We start from the raw sequence: 23,368 nt of genomic DNA on the forward strand, positions 1-23,368 counted from the left end.
GCCGCCGTTCTCCGCCGGGCGGGGCCGTGGCGGGGCGGGGCGGGGCGGCGGGGGTGCGGCAGCCCCGGGCTCTGCGCGGCGGGGGGCGGCGGGGCCGCCGGTTGAAGGGCAGCGGCGGCGATGGGCGCTACGGGGTGAGTAGGGGGGGAGATTGGGGGGGGGGAGCTGGGGGCACTGGGGGGCGAACTGGGGGCACTGGGGGGGAAATGGGGCGCTGGGGGGGCTGTACTGGGGGCAGCGGGGGGCGGAGTTGGGGGCCTGGGGGGGCTCTGCTGGGAGCGCTGTGGGGTAAAAGCAGTGCTAGGGGGCACTGGGGGGGCAGGAGAGGCTTTGCTGGGGGGAAGTGCAGAGCTGGGGGGCAGCAGTGGGGGCACTGGGGGGGAACGGTGGTGCTGGGGGGTCAGGAGAGGCTCTGCTGGGGGTACTGGGGGCAGCCCTGGGGGCACTGAGGGGGGAAATGTGGTGCTGGGGGGCACGGGAAGCTCCGCTGGGGGGAGATGCGGTGCTGGGGGGCACTGGGGGGTCAGGAGAGGCTCCACTGAAAGAACTGGGGGCAGCCCTGGGGGCACTGAGGGGGGAAATGTGGTGCTGGGGGGCAGGGGAAGCTTTACTGGGGATGCTAGGGGGGTAAATGCAGTGCTGGGGCGCACTGGGGGGTCGTGGGAGGCTCTGCTGGGGGCACTGGGGGGGGAAATGTGGTGCCGGGGGGCCGGGGAAGCTCTACGGGGAGGGGGGAGATGTGGTACTGGGGGCAGGAGAGGCTCCGCTGGGAGGCAGTGGTGGGGGCGCTGAGGGGGGGGAGATGCGGTGCTGGGGGGCAGGGGGCCATGCTGGGGAGCACCGGGGGGGCAGGAGGTGCGGCACCCACGGGTGGGTATGGAGAGGGTTCACGGTGTGCTGGGGGGGCCCCCGGGGGCACCCCCGGAGGGCACGGGCTGGGTGAGGGACGTGGGGTCCGTGGGGGGAGACTGCGCGTGGGCTGGGGGCACGGGGAGGTCTGCAGGGCAGGGAGGGGGGGGCACCGGGGTGGGGGCACCCCCATGGGTGCCCGTCAGCGCCAAGGTGGGGAGGTCACGGGAGGTGCCGGGAGGCCGAACCGGGGCGCTCGGTGCCGCTGAGGGGGGGGGACACGCAGCGTGGTGGGGACGGGGCTCCGGGGGGACGCTGGGCACGGGGCCGAGCGGGGAGCGGGATGGCGGTGCCGGGCGGGAGGCTTGGTAGGGGGAGCAGCGGCGAGCGGAGCCGCGGCGAGGAGCGTAGCAGGCCCCTGGTGCTGCTGTTGTCATCTGTGTGTCTGTTGTGTGTTATTTCCAGCTGATTGGTAAAGATGGAAAGAGGGAGAGGAGGAGGAGGCGCAGGAGGAAGGAACCTGGGGGGCTCCGGCTTGCACAGGAGCGTTTACTCCCAGTCCCAGCAGCAGTACCATTACCCGGCCCCCTCGCAGGGGGGCTGCATGGAGATCCAGGAGCTGGCCTCCAAGAGGGTGGACATCCAGAAGAAGCGGTTTTACCTGGACGTGAAGCAGAGCTCCCGAGGCCGCTTCCTGAAGATCGCGGAGGTGTGGATAGGGCGAGGCAGGCAGGACAACATCAGGAAAAGCAAGCTGACGCTCTCCCTGTCGGTCGCCGCCGAGCTGAAGGACTGCCTGGGGGACTTCATCGAGCACTACGCCCACCTGGGCCTGAAGGGCGGCCACAGGCACGAGCACAGCAATGGCAAGGAGCAGCATTCCAGGCGGCGCCAGCAGCACCCGCCGCCCTCGCCCCCGGGGTCTGTGGGCTCCGAAGAGCACCCTCACAGCGTCCTCAAAACGGAGTACATAGAGAGGGACAACAGGAAGTATTACCTCGACCTGAAGGAGAACCAGCGGGGGCGCTTCTTGCGGATTAGGCAAACCATGAGCAGGGGACCGGGCATGATCGGTTATTTCGGCCACGGCTTGGGACAGGAGCAGACTATTGTCCTTCCAGCGCAAGGGATGATTGAGTTCAGGGATGCTTTGGTCCAGCTGATTGAAGAGTACGGCGAGGGGGACATCGACGATCGCAGGGGCGGGGGCGACGACCCCCCCGAGCTCCCCGAGGGCACCTCGTTCCGGGTGGACAACAAGCGGTTCTACTTTGATGTGGGATCCAACAGGTATGGCATCTTTCTGAAGGTAAGTGAGGTGAGGCCACCCTACCGTAACACCATCACGGTTCCATACAAAGCATGGACAAGGTTTGGGGAAAATTTTATCAAGTATGAAGAGGAGATGAGGAGAATTTACAACAGCCATAAAGAAAAAAGGATGGATGTCAGAGGGGACAGTGGTGAAGAGCAAGAGGGTCTCGAATAGAGTGCATTGGACTGGCCGTCTGGCAAAATAAACTAAACAAAAAGCAGAAATTGGTGAGAGGGACTGATTTGTAGTCATTTGAAGTTGCCCCGTTGTTTTGTAAAGTCCTTTCCGGTAGCTCGTACTAACTCCAGTACATAATATTGCGGGAGTCTGGTTATCGTGCTAAATTACGCCCAAAACATCTCTGTATTTCTCACGAAAGTAACAACCTCCCGAGTCTGTATGAGTCAGCTTCTTCAAGTGTGGAAGACTATGGAAGTATGCGTATCAGCACAAAAAAAAAAAACAGCATTCTGACCTTTAAATAGTCTAGATAAGGCTTGTATTGCACTTCAGCATGGTACAAAAAAAAACCAACCCTCATGCTGAAATGTATCAGTTTCTGCTTATGACAAGTTTTCTGGAACTGAATTCTGTCCGTACTCAGTCAAAAGGCTGAGAAACTTAGCTATAGGGCACCTCGTACAAAAACCAAGCCCGTATTAATTGCTCATACATGTATGAGGAGAGGTAGACGTTTGAAAATTGGGACCTGCTGGTTGCTGAGTTTGAAAGGATATGGGTGAAATCTCGATAACCAGTCAGACCTTTATGATGTGCTGGTGGAGAGCGGAAGATTTGTCAATAACCTCATAGTCCTGTGCTAACGGAATGACCCGAGTATCCCAGGACAGCGAAGCTGTGCTCGAGTGCTAAGCCTTCCGAATTAACGGCAATGAGTAATAACCCACTCTTCATCTACGTGCTCTGCCCACACGAGGCTGATGATTTTTTTTTTAACGCGTTTCTCAAAATTTCAAGAGCTATTTTTGTATGCGGGGTGTTGTGGGTTCCAGCAGGCGGCTGCGGAGCGGGTTTTCTGAGGCTGGATGGCTGCTGTGATCGAGGTTCCAGGGTTCCCTCCCAAAAGTGAGATTAACGCGGTTGGTGTTACACGCACGAGGACGACAGCTGGGCGTTTCTCTCCTCCTGCTGAGAGAAAGGCCTTTGGGGGGTTTGGTGCACCGCTTGATTCCTATAAAAATGCATCTCTGTCATATTGATCTGTAGCGCGTTTTCAAAGCCGTGGTTAAGGCTGTGTCAGGTTTTCTGTCAGTTCGGTTTTGCAGATGTTATTACCGTATGATAATATCCGTGCCCTACCGTCACCCCCTTCCCACCCCATGTCACAGCTGGGGCCATAACGGAGCAATTCGGCGTCTGGCTGCTCACCTTGCAGCACAAAGTCCTACTGGTGGCCCTGCAGCCTGAACCTTTGCAGTCCCTGCAAGAGTATTCCTCTGCCTGGAGGGAGAGTGCGTAGAGTTTAGCAGGCTTGAAGAAAGACTTTGAAAATTCTTGGTCATTTCTTCGAAATGCGTGTAACTTTGGGGTCTTTTTCAGCTGTTGGGTGACCGGTTCCTTCCCTCCTGAAGGCAGTGAGCATTTGGTTGAGCTCCAGGTCTTTTAAATAATGCATTGCCCACCTTTAAGATTTTTTTGAAGAATGCGTTGCTCTGTCTAGTCAGATATTTGTAATCATTTGAATTGTTTTTTTTTTTTTGCAGAGTGGCCTGGTGTGCATGTGGACCAGCTGTTTTCCGACCCAACCATTCCTTTTTTTTTTTTAATCTGTTCAGAAAGGTATTTATCTGCAACCAGACCGTTTTCACTCTTAGTCTGGACCCACCTGCACACTGCACGGCCACGCTAAATCCAAAAGCTATTGCCTGTTACGACATTAACCATAGCAAGAAAAGCTGGGGAGGCGGGGGGTGGGAACTAAGAGGATAATCTGGACTTTAGTTTGGGTACTAACGATAGTCGATCTGTTTTAACTTTAAAAAAAAAAAAAAAAAAAGGAAAAAAAAAGAAAAAAAAAAAAAGCTTGCACCAAAGTCACCAAAGAACCTTTAGGAAATGTTACAGTTGTGACAGGAAGTAAGAAAGTTAATTTCACTGTTTTAGGTGATTCCCCCTGTTTGTAAACTACATATTGCAGTTACAGCAAGCAAACATTTGGCTTAGTGTCACAGTGACCATCCGTTTCTGCACAGATTGCTCTTTCAGGTACTTTTTCAAGTCTGTAAGGGATTTTGTCATTCCACCACTGGAACTGCTAGTGGACCACGGTGAACCAGCTGGAGGCGATGTGGGGTGCCGGTTCATCTTTGCTTTTAGGGTTTTGCTCACAATGTTTTTGACAGGTCCATTAAAAAAAAAAACCATTAAAATAACTTCATGTCCTAGTGTTGGTGTGAAACCAGAATTTAGCAAAAGAGTCACGGATACGCAAGCGAGCGCATCTCTGGCTGCTGCTGCCCGTCACAGTGCCTGGAGTAAGGAGGAACTTGCCGCAGATTGCAGCCACCTGGAGCTATGAATGTACAACCCTTTTACGCTCGCCTTCCCGTGCCCGTGTGGCGTTCCTCCCCTACGTGCTTGACATCTTCCAGTCCGCGCCCCCGTTTGCCTCCACGCGTCGTGAAAGCTCCTGTGTTGGAATCTGCCTCGGTTAGGTGTGTTGTAGATGGTCATGCATTCCTTCTGTTCCTTTGCTGTTAGTGAGGAGAAGAGTCACAACGGGCGAAGCGATTGAAAAGGCCTATTTTCTTCACTGTTGAACAAACAAAAAAAAAAAGGCAAGATGCAAAATGGCTTTCCTTATTGCTGCCCACTTGGCACTTTGACGAAAGGGTAACTAAGTGCAGCTGGCTGTACCTTAGTTAGGCTGGTTATCAGCGTGCGTTTAAACCATTCTTTTTTAAAATCTTTTTCCTGTGTTAATTAATTGGCCTTCTGATTGCATTAGTGATTGTGAATAGCACCCAGGAACTCGGTGCCTGCTGGCTGTGGGGCAGGGCTGGGTCCCATGGGATTCACTAATGCATGTACTCCCCGCGCGGGATGCACCTTAGTATCCGAAACTGGATCGGGATCTCCAAGTTCATAGCCGACTACCAATGGGTAAACCACTAACGACGGGTTTCCACGGAAATGTATAGCACTGATGCTTGCAGATATTGTCATTGGAGGATAATACAGACTAACTCAAAATGTAGCAATGCAAGATTGTACCGGTTAGGTTTGGAAACGGGTTCCTCATTATTTTTGGCAGTGCGCTTTCGACCTCCGAGAGCAGCAGTAATGTAGGCTGCTTGTGCGCCGAAGGGCCCATTGCAGTGCTGCGAATGCTGAATTCCTCATGCATTTGAAGTGTTCATGCTCTGTGCCCTAAAACTGCCATGTCCCTTAAACTTGAGAAAACACAAGCTTATTTGCACTAGAAAGAACGGCCAAAAACAATTCTAGGAGGACAGGGTGAAGAGCACCAGTCTGAACCTCTTTTCTCACAAGAGAATTTCCTATGAAAGCCCTCACCTCTGTTTCAAAATTGTGTGGTCCGGGCAGAAAGTCTGTCAGTTCAATAATGAAATCCTAATGCACTTTATATTGTGTAAATACTAGGGGCACGTCTCTGCCACCGGCCTGGCAAGGGGTGCTTCAGCAGCGTAGTCTAATTCTGGAAGAGGTCGTATCCCACATGCCTGTGTCTAGTACAGACCTGTTGTGCTCGCTTGACCCAGCTCTGTTCCCGTGTAAGGGGGACAGGCATGGCGGTGTGGACCCTCCCGGCCCCTTCGAGGCGGGATGTTGAGATGCAGTTTGCAGAGCTCCAGAGCATCCTCAGCTGTTGGCGGCTCCGCCACTCGCTGCGGCTCCCCAGCAGCTCTGAACCCGGCCCTGAACGTTGATGCCAAGGCTTAAAAAGGAGTTTTTCATGGAGATAGTTTTACAAAGCCAAGTTGTCGTGCTCGGCTTTCCCCTCCATCAGAGCAGACACTCATGCTGTCCCTCACGGGTTTGTTTCGGGTGGAAGGGGCTGCGGGGGCTTCCCCTGCACCACTGGCCTCAGCCCACGGCCTTTCTCGGTGAAGGACTAGCAGGCGAGTGTGCTGGCTGGAGGTTGGAAGGCTTTCTGTGGTCAGGTTCCCTGTGTGGCACTACGGAGGAGGTGACAAAAATCCAGGCAGCCGGCCCAGCCTCCCTGCATCACCTCTCGTGAACTTCACCCAAAGAGAGGCAGCGGTGGCGGCAATCTGCTCTTTGTCGTGTTCCTTATATGTATTCAATATATAAAAGTTCATATTCACGTGTAGGCATTAATATATTTATGTGAGTATATTCTAGCCTGTAGTAGCTCGTAGCGAAATAATCTATTTATCTGAAGTACACAGACTAAAAAGATGGGGCTCAAGAGGCAGTGTCTCCTACTAGCGGTTTGGATAAACGCGTTATTTCACTGAGAGCTCTTTGCTGCTTATCTCGGCCCTTTTAAGATTTCTGCTCTTAAGCACTCATCTCATCTCTTAGGTTTCCAGCAAGGCTGCAAGGGGAAACGTAGGCTAAAGGAGGCAAAACTCTTCCTGCGAGGCCTTGTGCAGGCAGAGCAAGAGCTGCAGGTAACAGCCAACTGCTGCGCTGCGGGCCACGTCGTGCCATTTCAAAATCCACCGCAAACCATTATTATTATAATGTTCATAAAATATGCCGTTGGAAGTATTCAAAAACTGTCCCTTATACAAAACAAAAAACATCAAGCAATTATCAAAATCGGCTTTGGCATCTGTTTTTTTCCTGATGTTGTAGTCTAATGGTGGTACCATTTGTCTCCCATGGCCTGGTGGCATGACCTGAGCTCATGGGGAAGGTGCCTGGTAGTCGCTAGGAAGCCTGCTGCTGGCTAGACTTGCAGCCCTTTTAGCCAAGCGTAGTAATTTTTCTAGCAGAAAAGGGGTTATTAGCGTGTATTTTTATTGTGCAGACTTTGCACCCTGTGAAAAATTAATGAATAAACAGGTTTTAGTTTCATTGCATTCATACTTTTTGCTGTACATACGGTATATATATACAATTTATAAAGTAATTCTTAAAGAAAAGTATGCTTTCCATTTAATTTTCTATGCTATTTCCTCCAAAATTAAAATGTCCTTTATTTTTAATTATTTAACAAGTTGTGTTGTCTAAAATCTGCCTTTCCCCTCTTGCCCGTCCATTTCTTTTAAACAAAGCTTGTATCTGAGATGCCTACTTTACCCAAGTAAGACTGGAAGTAAAGGCTACACTGAACATAGCACAAGCTCCTTGCTTTAGTCCTCTGTATGGATGCTTTCGGCAGAAATCTTGCGAATATCACAGTGGCAGAGCTACAGATGCATGTGGTAGCGAGTACATCCAGCACCTGGACCGCTGCGGGCCTGCTGTGCTCTCCTAGCTGTGGGCTGGGACCTCGGGCTGTGTCCCCTTGGACAAGGACACTGGCAGAGGCCTGAAGTGTCCCCAGGCTGAAGCTGTGCTCCTTGTCACCTGTGCACGTGGTGTTTCCTCATGGTTTCTCTGCTGATAGGGCTGTAGGGCATCGTCTCCATTCAGCAGTGGCTTTGTCTCCTGTACATTATTCACGCTACCACTAGCAATGTCTTTTGTTGACCCCACTGTCCTGTCGTTTTCATCGGGAGCCATGAAATTTCCATCGCATGGCTGCAAAACCAAGCAGATGGGAGTAGCTGGAGAAGCAAGACCCACCTGACATGCTTTGCTCTCCTTTGTGGGAGTCCAACATGAGGCCCATGCGGGGCCTGGTTCTCATGAAGCTTTGCAGCTTCCCTCCACGCCTGAGACACTTGCAGCTTCTTATCTCTTGGCCTGCCGGGGCTGTGCGCACACAAGCAGTGGGCATTCGTGGTAATTCGGCCTTGCCTAAAAACGGCTGAAATCCGTAGGATAACAGGAAAACAGCCCTGACAGGGTACGAGGTGCTCCTGGGCTCAGGCATTTGGGAAAAAAGCTGAAGCCACATCTTCTGCTGCTCTGTTTCTCCAAAATCCACAGAAGCTTTAATCAGCTGACACCAATTTTTACACGATAATCCTGGTGCTACCAGTTGTCATTGTAATGGAGTTGTTCTTCCTGATATTTTGTCACACCCGTGCTGCTTTCCCCACCTGTATCTCCGCAAAGGCAACGCTATTTTAAAGCATCGTGTTAAAATAAGATACCGGGAGCTCCCCAGGGTGTCATCGGTGGGTACGGAGAGCTCGGAGGGTTCCTGACGATTGGAGCTCGGCTGTGGCAGCGCGCAGAGCACAGCGGTGCATTTCCACCGGTGTGCCCCTAATGATACGTGGCAGGGGAACAAATGGCAGGAATTATCAGGTAGCTTTTCTTGCCGGCGCTTCGGGAGAAGCCAGGCCTCTGGCTTCTTCCGCAGAGAAATCTTACGTCTTTTTTCTTTCTTTCTTTAATAACATTAATGAAAGTCATAGGAGACATTGATTAAGAATTGGTTTTCTAGAAATGTCAAAGCATACGCTGAGGTTTCAGGCCTTGGACGGCGCGTTGGCATTTCTGCGATGAATGTGATTAGGTTGTTCCTGCCGCGTGTCGAGGTGCCCTGTGAAATGTAAACCCACAGCCTCGGGGGGCCTTTTCTTTCCCTTAACTTCTAGAAATCCATACACTGGTGTTACATTCTGGTATTTTTGCGTGTGCTGAACGTGTTTTCTGTTTGTACCGTCTCCAGCAGTACTGACCCCATGTCGAGGCGCCTGGCTGCCACCTCAGCGAAGCTCTCACTAATGACTTTGTGGTCATCTCCCTACTCGACAGGCTACCTTGAAATGCTTCACCCGGCACGTGGAAATCGCTAGCTCTTTAGAAAGTGGCTGCTGTAAATTCTTTACAGAGACGTACACTGTCCTTTAGGTGTTCAGCCCTGTGCTATACACTGATATCGAACAGGAAGGAGCAACAGCTCCTGCGTCCGAGCTTTTGGGCAGAGATGTGCTAGTTAGATAGGTTGCTCAGACACTGTGGGGCAAGTCCCTCCCGCAGGCAGAAGGACTCTGTGTCTAGCTGTTTTATAATCTTGATAATTTGCCCTGCACAGATTTAATTTGAGGAAACGATCACCCTTCATGTCAGCTGCTGGAAGACAGCGAAAGCTAAGGCTCTCTGCCTAGCCCCACCAAGCACAGTGCTGATACAACATCTGTGAGTTTATATACATGACACACTGTTTAACATAGAGGCAAGGGAGAGAGGAGTGTTATATATATATATATATATATATGCATAAATATATAAAATAGTATTTTTTTCCTGTTTCCAATAGGTCTTTCACTTTTGGTACGTTAAAATTTTAGCTGTCGTCTGTTCTGTTATCCGTATCAGATATGTTCAATGTGCAATACAAGCAGGGAGATAGATTTCGCAAGCAATATCAGCATAACATACTCTTAACGGTAGATCTTTACACTACAAATTGCGTGCAATAGAATCTCCATTTCAGAACAGCAGAGACGATGTGGGATAAAAGGCGCGGGTTAACCTCAGGCTCCTGCAAGTATTCCCATCTGGTCGTTGTTCTCAGCACATTTTGTTGGCAAGAAGCAGCAGGAGAGGGGGAGTGAGAGCAGAGACGAGCGCTTCCCACCAAGGTAGAGGAATGAATAGGCAGGAGGGGGTGGAGGGAAGCAAGGACAGGATTCGTGCTCCGGGGAGTCACAGAGCACGACGAGTGCTGCCTGCGGTAGGGGAAGAGGTGGCACTGCCAGCGCCGGTGCCTGTGTTCCTGCAGCAACTCGAGGAGAGGCAGGCAGCCCAAGCCCTGTCTCTGCTCTCAGGGACCAGGCTGGGTCTCCTTGGCCCTGTCTCGCTCCTCTTTGGGCACGTCTGTCTGGCGGTAACAGCCTGCTACTGGGTCACCTGCCAGCCCAAGACTATGCAGCACTGTGGACTTGAAGCGCTGAGTCTCACTGACGGACCCCATCAGGGCCAAGCGGATCCAGCTGAGGACATTGCTGCTTTTCCACTTTGCTTTCAAAGACTCAGGTAACTTCATTTTTACCATGCTGGAGGGGGCCTGGGCTTGGCCAGGACTATGTGCAGAAGCGTAGGGGAACAGACAGGTGTTGGTTGCCTGCAAAGGTTGCTCATGCCATCTCAGTTTTCGCAGCATCGCGTGTGCTTTTCTCGCTGCAGGAGCCAGTGGGAGCTGTGTGAGGGAGCATGGTTTTGCCTTTAGGGCAGCTGCTCGTTCGCGCTGCATAAGGAAGGTACAGGGAAGGTTGGAGGGAACTAGAGGGAAAGAAAGGACGGCCCTGCTGAGAAAGCAGCTTTCCAGAAACGCGTTCTGCGCCGTCTTTGCAAGAAAGGGTTTGTGTCATTTTTAGCAAGGCTCTTTGCAGGTGATCGCCACCGGTGTAGACTTTCTGTTCCCGGACACTGCTGTAGGTACTCGGAGGTCTGCTCTACAGGAGCAGGCAGTGTTAGTGGCTGTTGAGAGCTGTGCTTTGAAGAAGTGAAGTGCTGCAATAACTGCAGGTACTCCGCAAAATCTGTCAGCATCGCAAGCTGGGCCTCCCAGTAGTTTATTCTGCCTGTGCCTGTGTTCCCCACTGATAAAATGAGGTGAACGATACCTCCCTACCTCATCAGGGTATGAGAAAGTTGAGTTCATTTGGCATTGCAGTTTTTGTGGTCAATAGTGATGATCTCCAAAAGCAAAGTAAGATGAAATTCTGGGTGCAACACACTGAGTAGATATGTCTGCAGTGTTTGGAAGGTACACGTAGGTAAGGCTTGGGTTACATGCAGAACAGTGAATCAAAAAGACATCCATAATCTAGAGGGGAAGGGACAGTCGTAAGAGATTGCAGATTTAAACTCTATGCACATGTCCGAAGGTCAGAATTAAGGTTATTCAGAAAATCCTTAATTCTGGCACTTTCTGACTTTTGCTCAGTTTTCCAACTTTTTTTTTCTCTGCTGTTTTGTATGAAACTACACTGGTATACTGTCTTCTTGCCAAAGACACTTGGTTGTTAAATAGATTTGGGGTTTTTTTGGTCCTGAATGGCATCTCACAAGTCGTACGAGAACTCCACCTCACAGCATCTTCCCAGGAAGGAAGAAGGATGAAGAAGTCTAAGGGTGAGGGGGACGAGGGGAAGTTTTACATTACGTAAGGCTATAAGGGACCTCGAGAGAACATCAGCAGTGGTCCCCTGGGCAAAGGGTGGGACTAGCTAAACCCTTCCTCACACTGATTCTCAGCCTGGCTGGCACTCAGGCTGCAGAAAGGTACAAAGGCAGTGATTGACCTGACATTAAACTTTAATTTTGCTGTTGTGGGGCCACCTCTGATGGTATATTTCAGGGTCTACACAACAAAAAACACCTGTATTTCTTCCAAGTTAAACAATGTGGAAAAATCTGCTCTCTTAAACCTCCAGTGCTGGATATTCACCATCCTTCCTAGACATGGTTTCCATGGTTCACCCTGCTTGCTGTTAGATCCTTTTCTTCCTGTCCAGCCTGTGTTTCCTGTGCTACCATCTTCCTCTGTCCCTTTTTGTCTCACAGGCCACATTCTCAAGAAGAGTTATGGAAGCAGTTCGTTCCCTTCCTTGCTTGCAGCTCTTATACATAGTTAAAGACTTTTCCGGTCTCTTCTGCATCCTCTTCTAAGCACATTCAGAGCCTTCCACCAAGGGTAGTTTGTAGCCCTCATCATGTTTTTGCTGCTTTCTCTAAACTCCTTCTGATCAGTCTGTCTGTCCTGAACCCGGAATTAGAGAATCCAAAATCGGGAGAAATACATGTGCTGCCATCTTACCAGCCTCGAGCAGAAGGAGCACAAACAATTTAAGATTTTATACACCCAGCATGCTGGGTTTTTCAACAACATACTTGCTGACTTGAGCCCTGTTTGTAAGTCTGCATCCTCCCAGGTCATCTTCGTAGAGCTAAGACAAAGGCACTCATTTCTCACCCTTCATCTGAACAGAGGCTTTTTTCTGCTGTAACACAGAAGTTTGCATTTACCTTGACCAAGTTGCATCTCGTTTCTTTTCAGATAATTTCTTGACCTTGTCAAGAGCAGTTTCAGTTCTAATCCCATTCCTCCTAGAGCTCACGGTCCTTCCCAGGGATGCACCGTTTGCAGGTTAAATGATTCTTACCCATCATCAAATCATCCATCCACATGTGGAAGAGAGCAGTACCTAGGGCAGGCAGAACTCATCGGGACCTCTCTTGATACATCCCACCAGATTGACTGTGTTACTAATCAAACAGGCTAATTGTAGAAATCATAACCTGCTCCTCCTCGAGGCTGTGATTTTTTCCAGCTGCTGACTTTTGTTTCTCCCTGCTTTTTCTGAGTCTGAGTAGGCTATACAGAGTCTAAACAGTAGTTCTTGCCCTTCTTTAATAGTTCTAGAAAATCTGGACTGTTAAGATACTACAGTACACATTTTCCACAAAGCCTTGCAATATCAATCTTCTTTTGTGCACGGTAGAGTGGCAGAACACCAGCTAACATTCATGCCTTTGCTTATTTCTGAATAGGACATAGAAAAAATAGCCCATCAACAGGCCTTCTCCTAAATATAAAAGTTATTTTCATTGACACCCTCCCCATCTTCACAATATTTATATTTGGATTGCTTCAGTGGTCACGAGCTCAAGATATGTTCCTGTCTGTAGGCTTTCTTTGTAGGCACCCACAGGCTTGGGTTAACCAGTAGTATGTGAGGGAGAGGAAAAAATGTGTTCCTGCAAATCAGCCTCAGAAGCTGCCCATGGTCTAACTGTCGGGAGAAATGATACTGAATAAACCGTGGTATTCAAGGTGTAAGAGTCTCCTCCAGCACTAACAAGATACCTGTTTAGGCACAGACAGAAGAATGCACCTAGTGGCTGCTTGTGCCAATTTAGTTTGAAATACAGGCTTTGTGTTGCGTCCCAAACCTCCCAGGGATTGTTGCATAACAGTGTAAAACATTATTTTCATCATGCAATAATTCAAAGTCACCAACGTACTTACTTGAATTTTGCCAATTTTAAGAAAATTTTGTTTTAAATTGGCATTCATCTGTGTTTCTTCTGCTTCTCCTGCCATTTTTTGTTTGCGCTTGTGTTCTGTCATTCCCTCCTCACCTTACATTGATGGGATTTCTGGTTTTCTGTAGTGTTAGCATTGCTGCTATTTGTTTGATAAAAATTGGGGTCTCAAAGCAAAACTGGCCAACAACACAAATTTCTGTTTTCCATGATCCTTTCAGCAGTAAAACACTCAACACACAAAGAACTCGTTCTGCTTTAAACAGATTTGAAGCATCAGTTCATCATCGGGACCTGAAAAAGAAACCAACATTGGATCAGTATTTCTAATGGAAAAGGTGTGACCGTGGGGTTTTTGCCTTTCAAGGTATTTGAAAATCTGGCTGCAAATCACCTTGCATTGTCAGGAGTGTCAAACAACTGCAACTGCTCTGAGTAGGCAATGGAAATATCTTGTACTCCATGGGTGAAATACTTTTTTTTTTTTTTAATTTAGCAAGATATTCAATGTTGATGTTCACTCTCAGACAGTTCTGTCTCCTACCTGGGCTGTTCCTGCTTTCTCCACACCGGTTTTAGGCACCTCTTCTTATTTCTTGGGCAGTGGCTACGTGTCGGGCTGCTCAGAAAGCCTTTCGACGAGCTTGTCATAATGTGGTCGTGTCGCCACCTCTTTCCAAGCTGCACTTCGAGCAGTGCCCATCCAGCGATGCGAGATAACTGCTTGAAAAGTGCTGGGTTTTAATTTTTTCTCCCAACTCCCAGAAGCTTCATCTGTGTTGAAAGTTAATTGGATTTTCCTTAGTAACATTTTTATTGCAAGGTGATCTGACAGTTCGGTGTAGGTATAGCCATAAAGCAGTGCCTCCCATTCCGTGCAGGCTCTCGCACCGCTCTAATCACTTGACAAACATATCTGAGCGCCTTCCAGAAGCGCGTTTAAGCATATGACCAACATCTGTCACACCGCAGTTGTTCTTTCTTTCATCCTCTTCCTATGGGAAAGGCTGGAATGTGCCAATGCAGCCGTGGTATTTTTAACATAAATTAATTATCCATGCTGTTCGGCGTTGATGTCCTAAAGGGTGAGCCGAAGCACGTCTCACACCAGCAGCAGCAGCCCCTGATGGCTTCGCAGCCAGGAGCAAACCAGAGGACTCTCGGGCTCCCAGGTGGCCAAGTTTGACATTGGCACCGAAGGCTTGCGTTGCACCAGAGGAGAGCTTTCCTCACCAGTCTTCAGCCAGCTTTAAATGCTGGGGGAGGTCAAGGAATGTCGAGGATTTAGCTATGTTGCTCTGTGTTTGGGAACTGTCTGATGTAGAAAGGTCATCTCGCCTCCCGAGAGCTTCGAGTGCAAATGCAAAGCCCGAGGCAGCCCGTGGGTTCAGGCAGAGGAGGGGTGATGGAGACTGGCAGGTTGAGCAGTGGCCTCAGCCCACGCCAGATGGTGGTGCTGAACATTTCGCAGGGCTTGTCTTCAGTTTTGTGGGTGAGGGACTTAAAGGAGAGCAGCCCCGTGGCTCTTCTGGGGGACTTCTCCCAAGTATGAGAAGCAACTGCTTGGCCAGCAGTGGGGAATCAGCTCTGACTGTCAAATGAGACACTGCAGGGTGGGAATTCGGCAGGAACTGAAAGTGAAGATAGCGATTTTCTTTTGGCATGCCAGAGGAGGCTTTTTCTGCTGGTGTTATGACAATAAGAACCCTTTGAAGATGAACACTGAGTAGTTTCCAAGAAGATGATGCTGTTTTCACATAAGAAGCCTTCTCTTTCTGGCCAGAGCCCCGGTTAATTTATTAGGACTGTAACCTGGTTGCAGTTAGTGCTGCAATAGCCTTTCCCAGCCGCTGGGCACAGAACCCCCAGCCTGGGGTTTGGAATACACAGCTCAAGTTGTCACAGTCATTTCTCCTGGTGCTCCTCAAGAAAGTTTCCATTGATAAATGTGGTCTAAAATGTAATCGGGCTTCATTCTTTCCAGAAATTTCACAGGCTGTTTCCAATATGTTTGCCCATAAAGTCGGAGTAGCTCCTAACTTTTGCTGCCCTTCCTTTACAAGACCTTAATACCACAAACCAGCTCTAGCAGGTGGGGCAGGTGGCATCCTATCATTTTCTTGACATTTCATTCTATACTCACACCAAATACATTTCCAGTCACCTCTGGTCTCCTGGCCCTTTACTCCACTTTACTGGTGGCTTCTCGATCTCTGCCAGGAGTAGCAACATCATTTTGTCCCACACATCTCATGAAGTTTGAAGGAATTTTCAAGTACCGCGCTTGTGTTGATGGATGTGACAAGTGGGAAAGTTTTTAAAATTGTGTGTTGTGATCTGTAGTCAGCCCTGCCACTGTCATGTAAGTACATCGTATGTACGTGGTTGTATACGTGAGGCATACATAAGAAGTCAAGAGAGCAGACAGCAAACCCTGTTAGACAATAATTATGTAGTTATGTTGTTGTGATGTTGTGCTGCAGTGCGTAACGTGGAAATAATCTGTGATGAGGGCTTGAAATAATTCCTAGACTTCCCCTTGTCCTGGCATCTGCCAGTCTGGAAAGACGTCCTGATGTCCGAGGGCAACATGCTGCTGGGAATCCCAGTCCCTGAGCTTTCCCCTGTGAAGGGCATGGGTTTCTTAGCCCATCTCTTGGGCCATGCTCCATCTTCCAGCCATGGAGGTAACTCGGAGTCACTCCTTGTGTCACTGATTCCTACGGTGGGACAAGAAAAGGATGCACCTTTCAGGCAGGTGGAGTCAGACTGGAATTGCTCCTGTAAAGATTTGCAATCTCTTTCCCACATTGTTGCGGGATGCAGTTTGTCCACCTAACAGCAGGAGCACAGAGAAGCCTTTCAGATCCAGAAAGGCAGTGCCTCATCCACTCCTATCTTACTTTTTTCGTTTGGGCAAATCTAAAGATTCGGCCCGGCCCCATGCGTTGTTAGCCAGAAGAGCTGCCTGGGGGCCAGAGGGAATAGGGAATAGATTTTGAAGCCTTGTGTAAAATTCTTGGTAGTAAAATTATGGACTGTTGCTGTAAAAATAGACAGAAGCAAGCATTTACAGTTGCTCTGGTTTAAATGAAACTCGCTGCGTAGTCAACAGATGTATTTCTGGCTGAGAGGCATTCACGATAGTTACTTTTTTTTCTCCCAGATTTTTGAACGCTCCCAGGATTTTTGTAGCACTGATCAGAACAGATATTTACAGCAGAACTGAGCTACCTCTGCGGACAGTCTGTTTGGTGAGGTGCTGATAAACTCAGAAGAGTTTGAAAGCTGTAGCATTGCGCTGCTGCCATCTTTCAAAGGGTTTTTCCCAGCTAGAGGTTGTGGCGGGGATGAGCTGTCATGGTCCAGACAACAATTTGGCTTGGGTTCTCATGAAGTTACGGGTTTTCAGGTAGAGCCATCCGGAAAGCTCTGTGAAGAGCTTTTTGAAGGGACAGATCTCACATAGCTATGCTGTGTCCTCTGCCACGATTTTACGTGGGTGCAGGTAGTGGAATCATAAAATATCCCGAGTTGGAAGGGACCCACAAGGATCATCGAGTCCAACTCCTGGCACCGCACAGGTCTACCCAAAAATTCAGACCATGTGACTAAGTGCACAGTCCAAACACTTCTTGAACTCCGACAGGTTTGGTGCCATGACTACGTCCTTGGGGAGCCTGTTCCAGTGCGCGACAGCCCTCTCAGTGAAGAAGCTCTTCCTGATATCCAGCCTGAACCTCCCCTGTCACAGCTTGACACCATTCCCTCGGGTCCTGTCACTGGTCACTAAAGAGAACAGATCGGTGCCTGCCCCTCCCCTCCCCCTCGTGAGGAAGCTGTAGGCCGCCATGAGGTCTCCCCTCAGCCTCCTCTTTTCCAGGCTCAACAGGCCTAGTCACCTCAGCGTCCTCATACAACTTTCCCTCTAGGCCCTTCACCGTCTTCGTAGCCCTCCTCTGGACACTCTCCACCAGTTTCACGTCCTGTTTGTACTGTGGTGCCCAGAACTGCACACGGTACTTGAGGTGAGTAGGAATATCCTGTCTTTGGTGAATTCCCACTACTGAGCGCCTTGAAAGCCACCAGCATTCGTTAATGGCTCTGCATAATTGCCACCAAACCGCATGCCTCGGGATGTCACCTAACGCTTGTGGTCGCCGTGCTGATGGCACCAACGCGGCGGTCCCTGCAGTTCCCAGCACGCTGGCGTGGTTGAGCTCGAGGTGCTGAGTGGTCCCGTTTGTAGGTTATCCCTTAGACTTCCCACACAGGTGTGTGGGAAATACACGGTGTGTATGGTGTGGCCGGAGGCTGCACATCACAGCACTCCTCAGCAGGGGTTTGGGGCTGACGGCCGTGGTCCTGTGAGCTCCAAAAGGAGCAAATTTACAGTGCTAAATGCCAGGGGAAGAGCTAAGCGCAAAGCCTAGCGCTAAAACTGTGTTCAGCTGCACCACTTAGGTGTTTTTAGCTTCTTTTCTACGCTCTGGCAAGTGAATGTTGTCAATTGGTGTGAATTTAGCACATCCATCTCCCATTCCCCCCCTAATCATCAAAAGTGATTTTATTTTCAAGTCCTATAAAGCCACAGCGTGTCTCCTGTTGTGTGATCGCTTTGCTAGCTCTCTGAGACATGAAAGGCTGCCGAGAGAAAGCCTTTTGCTGGGCCCTTCCCGGGCGCTGCGTGCCCCTCGCTGCGGGTGGCAGTGACCTGCTGCACCTGGGGGAAGTCCCATTTCCTGCCAGCCCAGAGATTATAGGCCAGGTTTTTGTGTTAACCTCCAAATATCGAAGGGACCTTTTAAAAATTCGAGCGGTTTTAATAATGCCCCCAACCTGGCAGAATTAGGAAAGTGGCTTTTTGGCTCAGCCCCTTGCTTAGGACGCTGAGAACAGGCACTGCGTGTGACAAGGTGAACTAAACCTCGCTCATCTCCGAGCACAACCTTTACACTGACATTTTCTTTTCTTTTTGGCCATGCTGCAGCAAAGCAATTGCTACTCAGCCGTACAGCAACCCTTGCACATTCCCTCTGTGACCATTCCCATCTCGAGGAGGGTTGCACGGAGCAGTTACCTACAGCAGATCTGATCACGCACTCACTGTAGACTACCTGCTTCCCCCTGACTTCCAGCCTGCAGAAGCTTGCTTGTAGTCAGCATATGACAGCTTCCCCAGGGACGTGATTTTCTGTGTCTACTACAAGTATTTCTGTGAGCTTCAACTATTGCTTCTTGCCACAACTTGATGTTGTGCCTCGATCCTTTGTTATACGTAACAGTAATTTTGTTTCCCTGAACGCAGAGGTAGCTGCAGTCTGGAAGTACATGTTTTGAGCTAAACGTTGCCAGGATTTCGTCCTCCCCTGGACATTCAAATCTGTTGCAGAATCATTGGAGTTGTTTCTTTCTCTGTGCCTAACAGCAAGTCACTTCCACGTCAGCTTAGGAATCAGCCCAAGGGTTCGGTGTGGGTTAATAAATTCAGGTAGGTGGGATGAGCACACAGAAAAGCGGGTGTGAAGACGTTGAGATAAGAGCTGAGCATCTGCCAACCTTCTGTCCACTCTCTCCTAGTCCTGCGCTGGCTCTGGCTGCTGCAGCGGGTGGCAAGGCAGGGAGCCACTAGGATGAGGGACCTTCAGAGCCTGCATGTGGGACCTGGGGCAAGATGGCAGCAAGGGGAAGGCGTTCTGGCCGGGCTCAAGAGTGTAAAAGGTGAGAATGAACCGAAGGAGGAGCCGCACTGTACGTTCACAGGAGACTGCCCCTTCACCACAGCATTTCGTGAGCTCCTCCGCCAACACCCCTGCTCCTGGTGACCAGGACAAAAGGCAGGAGGCAAGCGCTCCTGAAACTCAAGATTGTGTCAAGCTGGTGAGCAAAGAACAGCCACGAAGCCCCAGGAGGCCCTCAGTCGCTGCCAACTGGCTGCAGACACCTGAGCCGGGCAAGGGACCACCTCCCACCTGTACTGGATATCATGATATAACTGCAAAGGCAAGACAAAAACAGCTCTGTTCTGGGTACCACAGGAGCCCAACTATTTTAGCCTTCCCTCGTTGTCTCGTGGGACTCTTACTCTTGCCTGGCACCCAAGGAAGGCGGCCACTCTGGAGAGCATACGGACATTTCTGTCCTTGGGATCGGAGTGTGCCAGCATGCAGCCAGTGCGTGGGCTTCCTGCATCCCTTGTGCTCAGTAACAACATTTTCTGTGTACACCAGCACAGGCATCCCTCGGCACTGTGGAGGGTGACCCTTTGTGTTAACAAGCGATAGGTTTCTTCTGGCTGTCTGTTGTGGTTTAGCCCGGCTGGCAGCCAAACACCACACAGCCGTTCGCTCACCCTCCCCCCTCCCTCTCCGGGATGGGGGAGAGAAACGGGAAAGTGAAGCCTGTGAGTTGAGATAAGGACAGTTTATTAAGACAGGGAAAATAATAACAATAATAATAATAATAATACCAATAGTAATAATGTGTACAAAGTGATGCACAATGCAATTGCTCACCACCCGTTGACCGATGCCCAGCCTATCCCCGAGCAGCCGGCCCCCCCACCCCGGCTAGCCACCCCTATATATTGTTCAGCATGACGTCAGATGGTATGGAATACCCCTTTGGCCAGTTTGGGTCAGCTGTCCTGGGTCTGTCCCCTCCCAGCTCCTGCTGCACCCCCAGCCTGCTCGCTAGCAGGACAGAGCGAGAAGCTGAAAAGTCCTTGGCTTGGTGTAAGCACTGCTCTGCAACAATTAAAACATCAGCATGTTATCAGCGCTCTTCTCATCCTAATCCAAAACATAGCACCCTGCCAGCTACTAGGAGGAAAATTAACTCTGTCCTACCTGAAACCAGGACACTGTCTTACTAAAAAAAGAAAAAAAAAAAGAAAAGAGAAAGTGCTGCAGGGAATGCAACTCCAAATCTGGTAAAGAAACAGTTGTTTTTGCAGGCTAAGCTATAAAGGAGATGTCATCGTGTCCAAAGTGTTAGCCCCACAAAGAGGAACAGAAAAGCTAGAGGAGCAGGCTCTTGAAATACCAGTAAGAGGTAAGAGAGACAGCTCTTCCGGCCCTTCAGTGCCGCAGGATGAGGAAGAGAAACCACGACCTGGGACATCCTCTCACCCTCCTCACCCTCGTAAGCTCTCGACAGTGTGAAGTTTATCCTCCTCTGTGCTGCTACATTACACTCCATGTCCACAAGTTTCTGTGACACAGAAAGCACAAACTTGTCTGTGTGTCATGTTTTTTTTAGACTCTAATGAATTTTAGTTTTTTACCGCAATGGACTTATTTTTTTAACTGCTCACTAGTGGTTCGTTTCCCTCTTAAAATGGAGGGAAAAATGAAGAAAAACTTAGCAAAAATGCCCATGCTTGCTTTTGGAGCCTGAGAGGTACACCAGGTTAACACCTGGCGGGTTTGCCACTGCAGCATTTGGGCATTGAGGTGAGTACAGCAGATGCAGTGACAGCCTGGCTCTTTGTCCAGGCTGAGACCCTGCAGCAGTGCTTGAGCTGTTGCCATATGCCCCAGGGCTGCTCTCTGCAGTTGTTCAACCCCTGTGCCAACCTCTTCCCCTCCACAATAGCAAGGCTGAAGGTGCTGTGCACAAGAGGACAAGCAGGAGGCTACAGCATGGGTATTTTTCACTTGCTTCAGCCTAGGCACCAGCCTTCTCCTGGATTTTAGTCTTCCGGGAACCTGTTCTGCTGTCCTGCTTGCCAGTACTTCGACCTTCCACCAAAGGTATCCCAGCTTTCCAGCCAAACAGCTGATTTTTTATTTTTATTTTTTAAGAAGAAAAATCAGTAGTTGGGTGCTAGCAAATCCTAGAGTTCTCTTTTAGCAGTGGAGGAGTTTTCTCCCTCTCCCTTGAATTTTGTATGAATGCAGATACTAATGTGAAAAAAGAGTTGTAATATCAGGAAAGGAGAGATCAGAACAAAGCGTTCCTCTGGATAGAGTTTGATGCAATTTTAAGCTGCTTGTAGAAGATTGGCTGGGAAGGTAAACTGATTTGGGCTGGAAAAGCTGGTGCCATTAAACTATATTAAGGATGCTTTAGTAGATGGTCCAAAATAGCTTTTTTGCCACCTCTGACATCCAGGAAAGATAAACAGATTTTTGGTCTTAGATTGAAGGTGTGATTTTTGCTGGAAGAAACTTACGTTCTTTAGAAACCATCTCAGGATGACATTTAATGCCAAAAATATTGCATGGTAACCTAAGGAAAACAAAACACGCATTTGAATCAACACCGGGCGAGCGTTTGCAGAGCTGCACCGCGGAGCCAGGCAGGCACGCTGCGTTGGAGTTAGGTGTGAGTTGTAAGCTGCCTTCCTGGCCACCCTGGGGCTCGGTCCATACCTGCAGAGACCCCCGGACCTCCTCGCACTCTCCTGCATCCCGCCAGTGCTGCGATGGCGGTACTAGGTGAGAACCTGAGTTTTGAGGGTCCTTGGCTCTTGATGCAGTCCTTGGTCACCAGCTGTTGTCAGAGGTGCTGTGGCATTTTGTGCAGAAAAAAAAAAAAGAAAATGTATATTGGTTCCTGGTTGAACTTCAAGTAAAAGGATTTTCTGCCAACTAACCCCACGCTGTTTCAGCTGTACTTTATCCTCCTTTCTTTCCCCTGGCAGTTACGCACTGCCCAACAAGCAAAGCGATTTCCATACAACCTCTACCTTACTTGTAAGCGTGCATTACAGACCTGAACTAGTGGTAATAAAATGCTTTGCTTTCATGGTGCGGTCCCAGTGGTGCAATGTTCCTGCCGGCAGGCACGTGGTTACACCAGCGCAGCGTGCCAGCTGTCTCCTGCTGCCCCCAGCTTCTCAGGAACGTGTTTCTTAGTGCTGGACCCAGGTACCAGCCACAGCAGCTGTGGTCACAAGGTCCCCGTGAATAAATTCATCCCATACATATCGTTCCTCTGGGTGCATGTCCAGCCTTGGCTGTTTGGTCGGGATAGCATCCTGGTGGTCGAGGAGCAGCTGCTGCCAGGGGAGGACTGGCTTTCCTGGCTGTGACCTGAATTTGTCCCTGTCCCTGTCCGTGTGCAGTCGTCTCACCATGAAATTTTGGCTACAGGTTCTTTGTTTCCCACTGCTCTGCATGCCTGCTGCTTGGTTTTCTTCACCCCTTTCTGAACAACTGGAAGTTCGTGGCTCCATACGTACGTTGTTTTTTTTTTTCTTTCACTGTACACAAAAAAAGGGCATGTTTTTTGTCATCCCACATGGTGGATATTTTCATGCGGGGAAAAAAAAGATGCTTCTCGTCCACATTTAAGTAAAATTTCTGCAAAAAGCAGAAGGTGTAAAAGCCAGCTGCAGTTTGGGAATATCATTTCATTTTACACATCACCGATGCTTTTATTGAAAGCATTTTTTCACTTACACAGAATTTAAAGGGCATATGATTTTCCTGCTGAAAAGCATGCATTTCAAAGCACGAGTTTGGAAGTGTTTTTATGGCACAGTGGGTTGCATTAGACCCACAGCTGGTACGAGTTGAACTGGACACAGCTTCCTGTAGCTGAGGCTTGTAACATTTAGTTTCCAAGCGCCGGTGTGGAGGCAGAGAGCGTTTGGGCTGGAATCAGGCTACTTCCATGCAGGTTGGTGTGGGCTCATTTCAGCACATCTCGTTCCTCAGGCACCATCCCAGAGCCTCCGGGAATTTTCCAGGCACAGGATCCACAGAGCTGTAGTAGTACATATCTGCATCTGTGTCTTTTTTTGGGTGGTGATAACGCAGCCTTTTTATGGAGATTGCCATTTTGTAAATAAGCTCCTGCGCGAGCACCACTGCTAGGACTACAAAAGATGGATGATTATTTCTTCCCGGAATTGGTTTTCCGCTGCGGGATCTGGTTTTTGTTGCGATAATTTGCATATAATTAAAAATGGCCCCATGTCTTCGATCTGCATTATGCCTGTGGTACTGAGCAATCCTGGATCGCGTTTTACTCTGCAGTGTGCTGTGTCTGGGAATCACTTTATTCACCGCTGAAAATCAGCATTTAATTGTGGCATACGGATATCTGCAGGCTTTGATGCAGCGAAAGCCTCTGCCTCCAAAAATAAAACGTTGCCTCTCATAAACTTTCAAATGAGTTGTTTTTGGAGGC

The 23,368-nt window shown here is 49.5% G+C and overlaps 1 protein-coding gene across 5 annotated transcripts; it reads left to right on the top strand.

The window, feature by feature from the left end:
• The first annotated feature begins 45 nt into the window (after positions 1 to 45).
• Positions 46 to 19,675, top strand: PURG (purine rich element binding protein G). Of its 5 annotated transcripts, XM_050710578.1 has the most exons (5): positions 58 to 134; positions 1,315 to 2,139; positions 16,395 to 16,482; positions 17,161 to 17,256; positions 18,537 to 19,675. In XM_050710578.1, exons 2-5 carry the CDS (start codon positions 1,328 to 1,330, stop codon positions 18,540 to 18,542), a joined length of 1,002 nt encoding a protein of 333 aa, XP_050566535.1. In that variant the 5' UTR covers positions 58 to 134; positions 1,315 to 1,327; the 3' UTR covers positions 18,543 to 19,675. The 5 variants fall into 5 exon arrangements, with proteins under 5 accessions (XP_035399567.1, XP_050566535.1, XP_035399575.1 ...); XM_035543682.2 differs by lacking the exons at positions 16,395 to 16,482; positions 17,161 to 17,256 and having other exon boundaries at positions 18,809 to 19,675; XM_050710577.1 differs by lacking the exons at positions 16,395 to 16,482; positions 18,537 to 19,675 and having other exon boundaries at positions 16,878 to 17,268.
• Positions 19,676 to 23,368: the final 3,693 nt, after the last annotated feature.

Source organism: Cygnus atratus, chromosome 4 (assembly GCF_013377495.2).
Source record: "Cygnus atratus isolate AKBS03 ecotype Queensland, Australia chromosome 4, CAtr_DNAZoo_HiC_assembly, whole genome shotgun sequence".
In the NCBI taxonomy this organism is placed as follows: domain Eukaryota; kingdom Metazoa; phylum Chordata; class Aves; order Anseriformes; family Anatidae; genus Cygnus; species Cygnus atratus.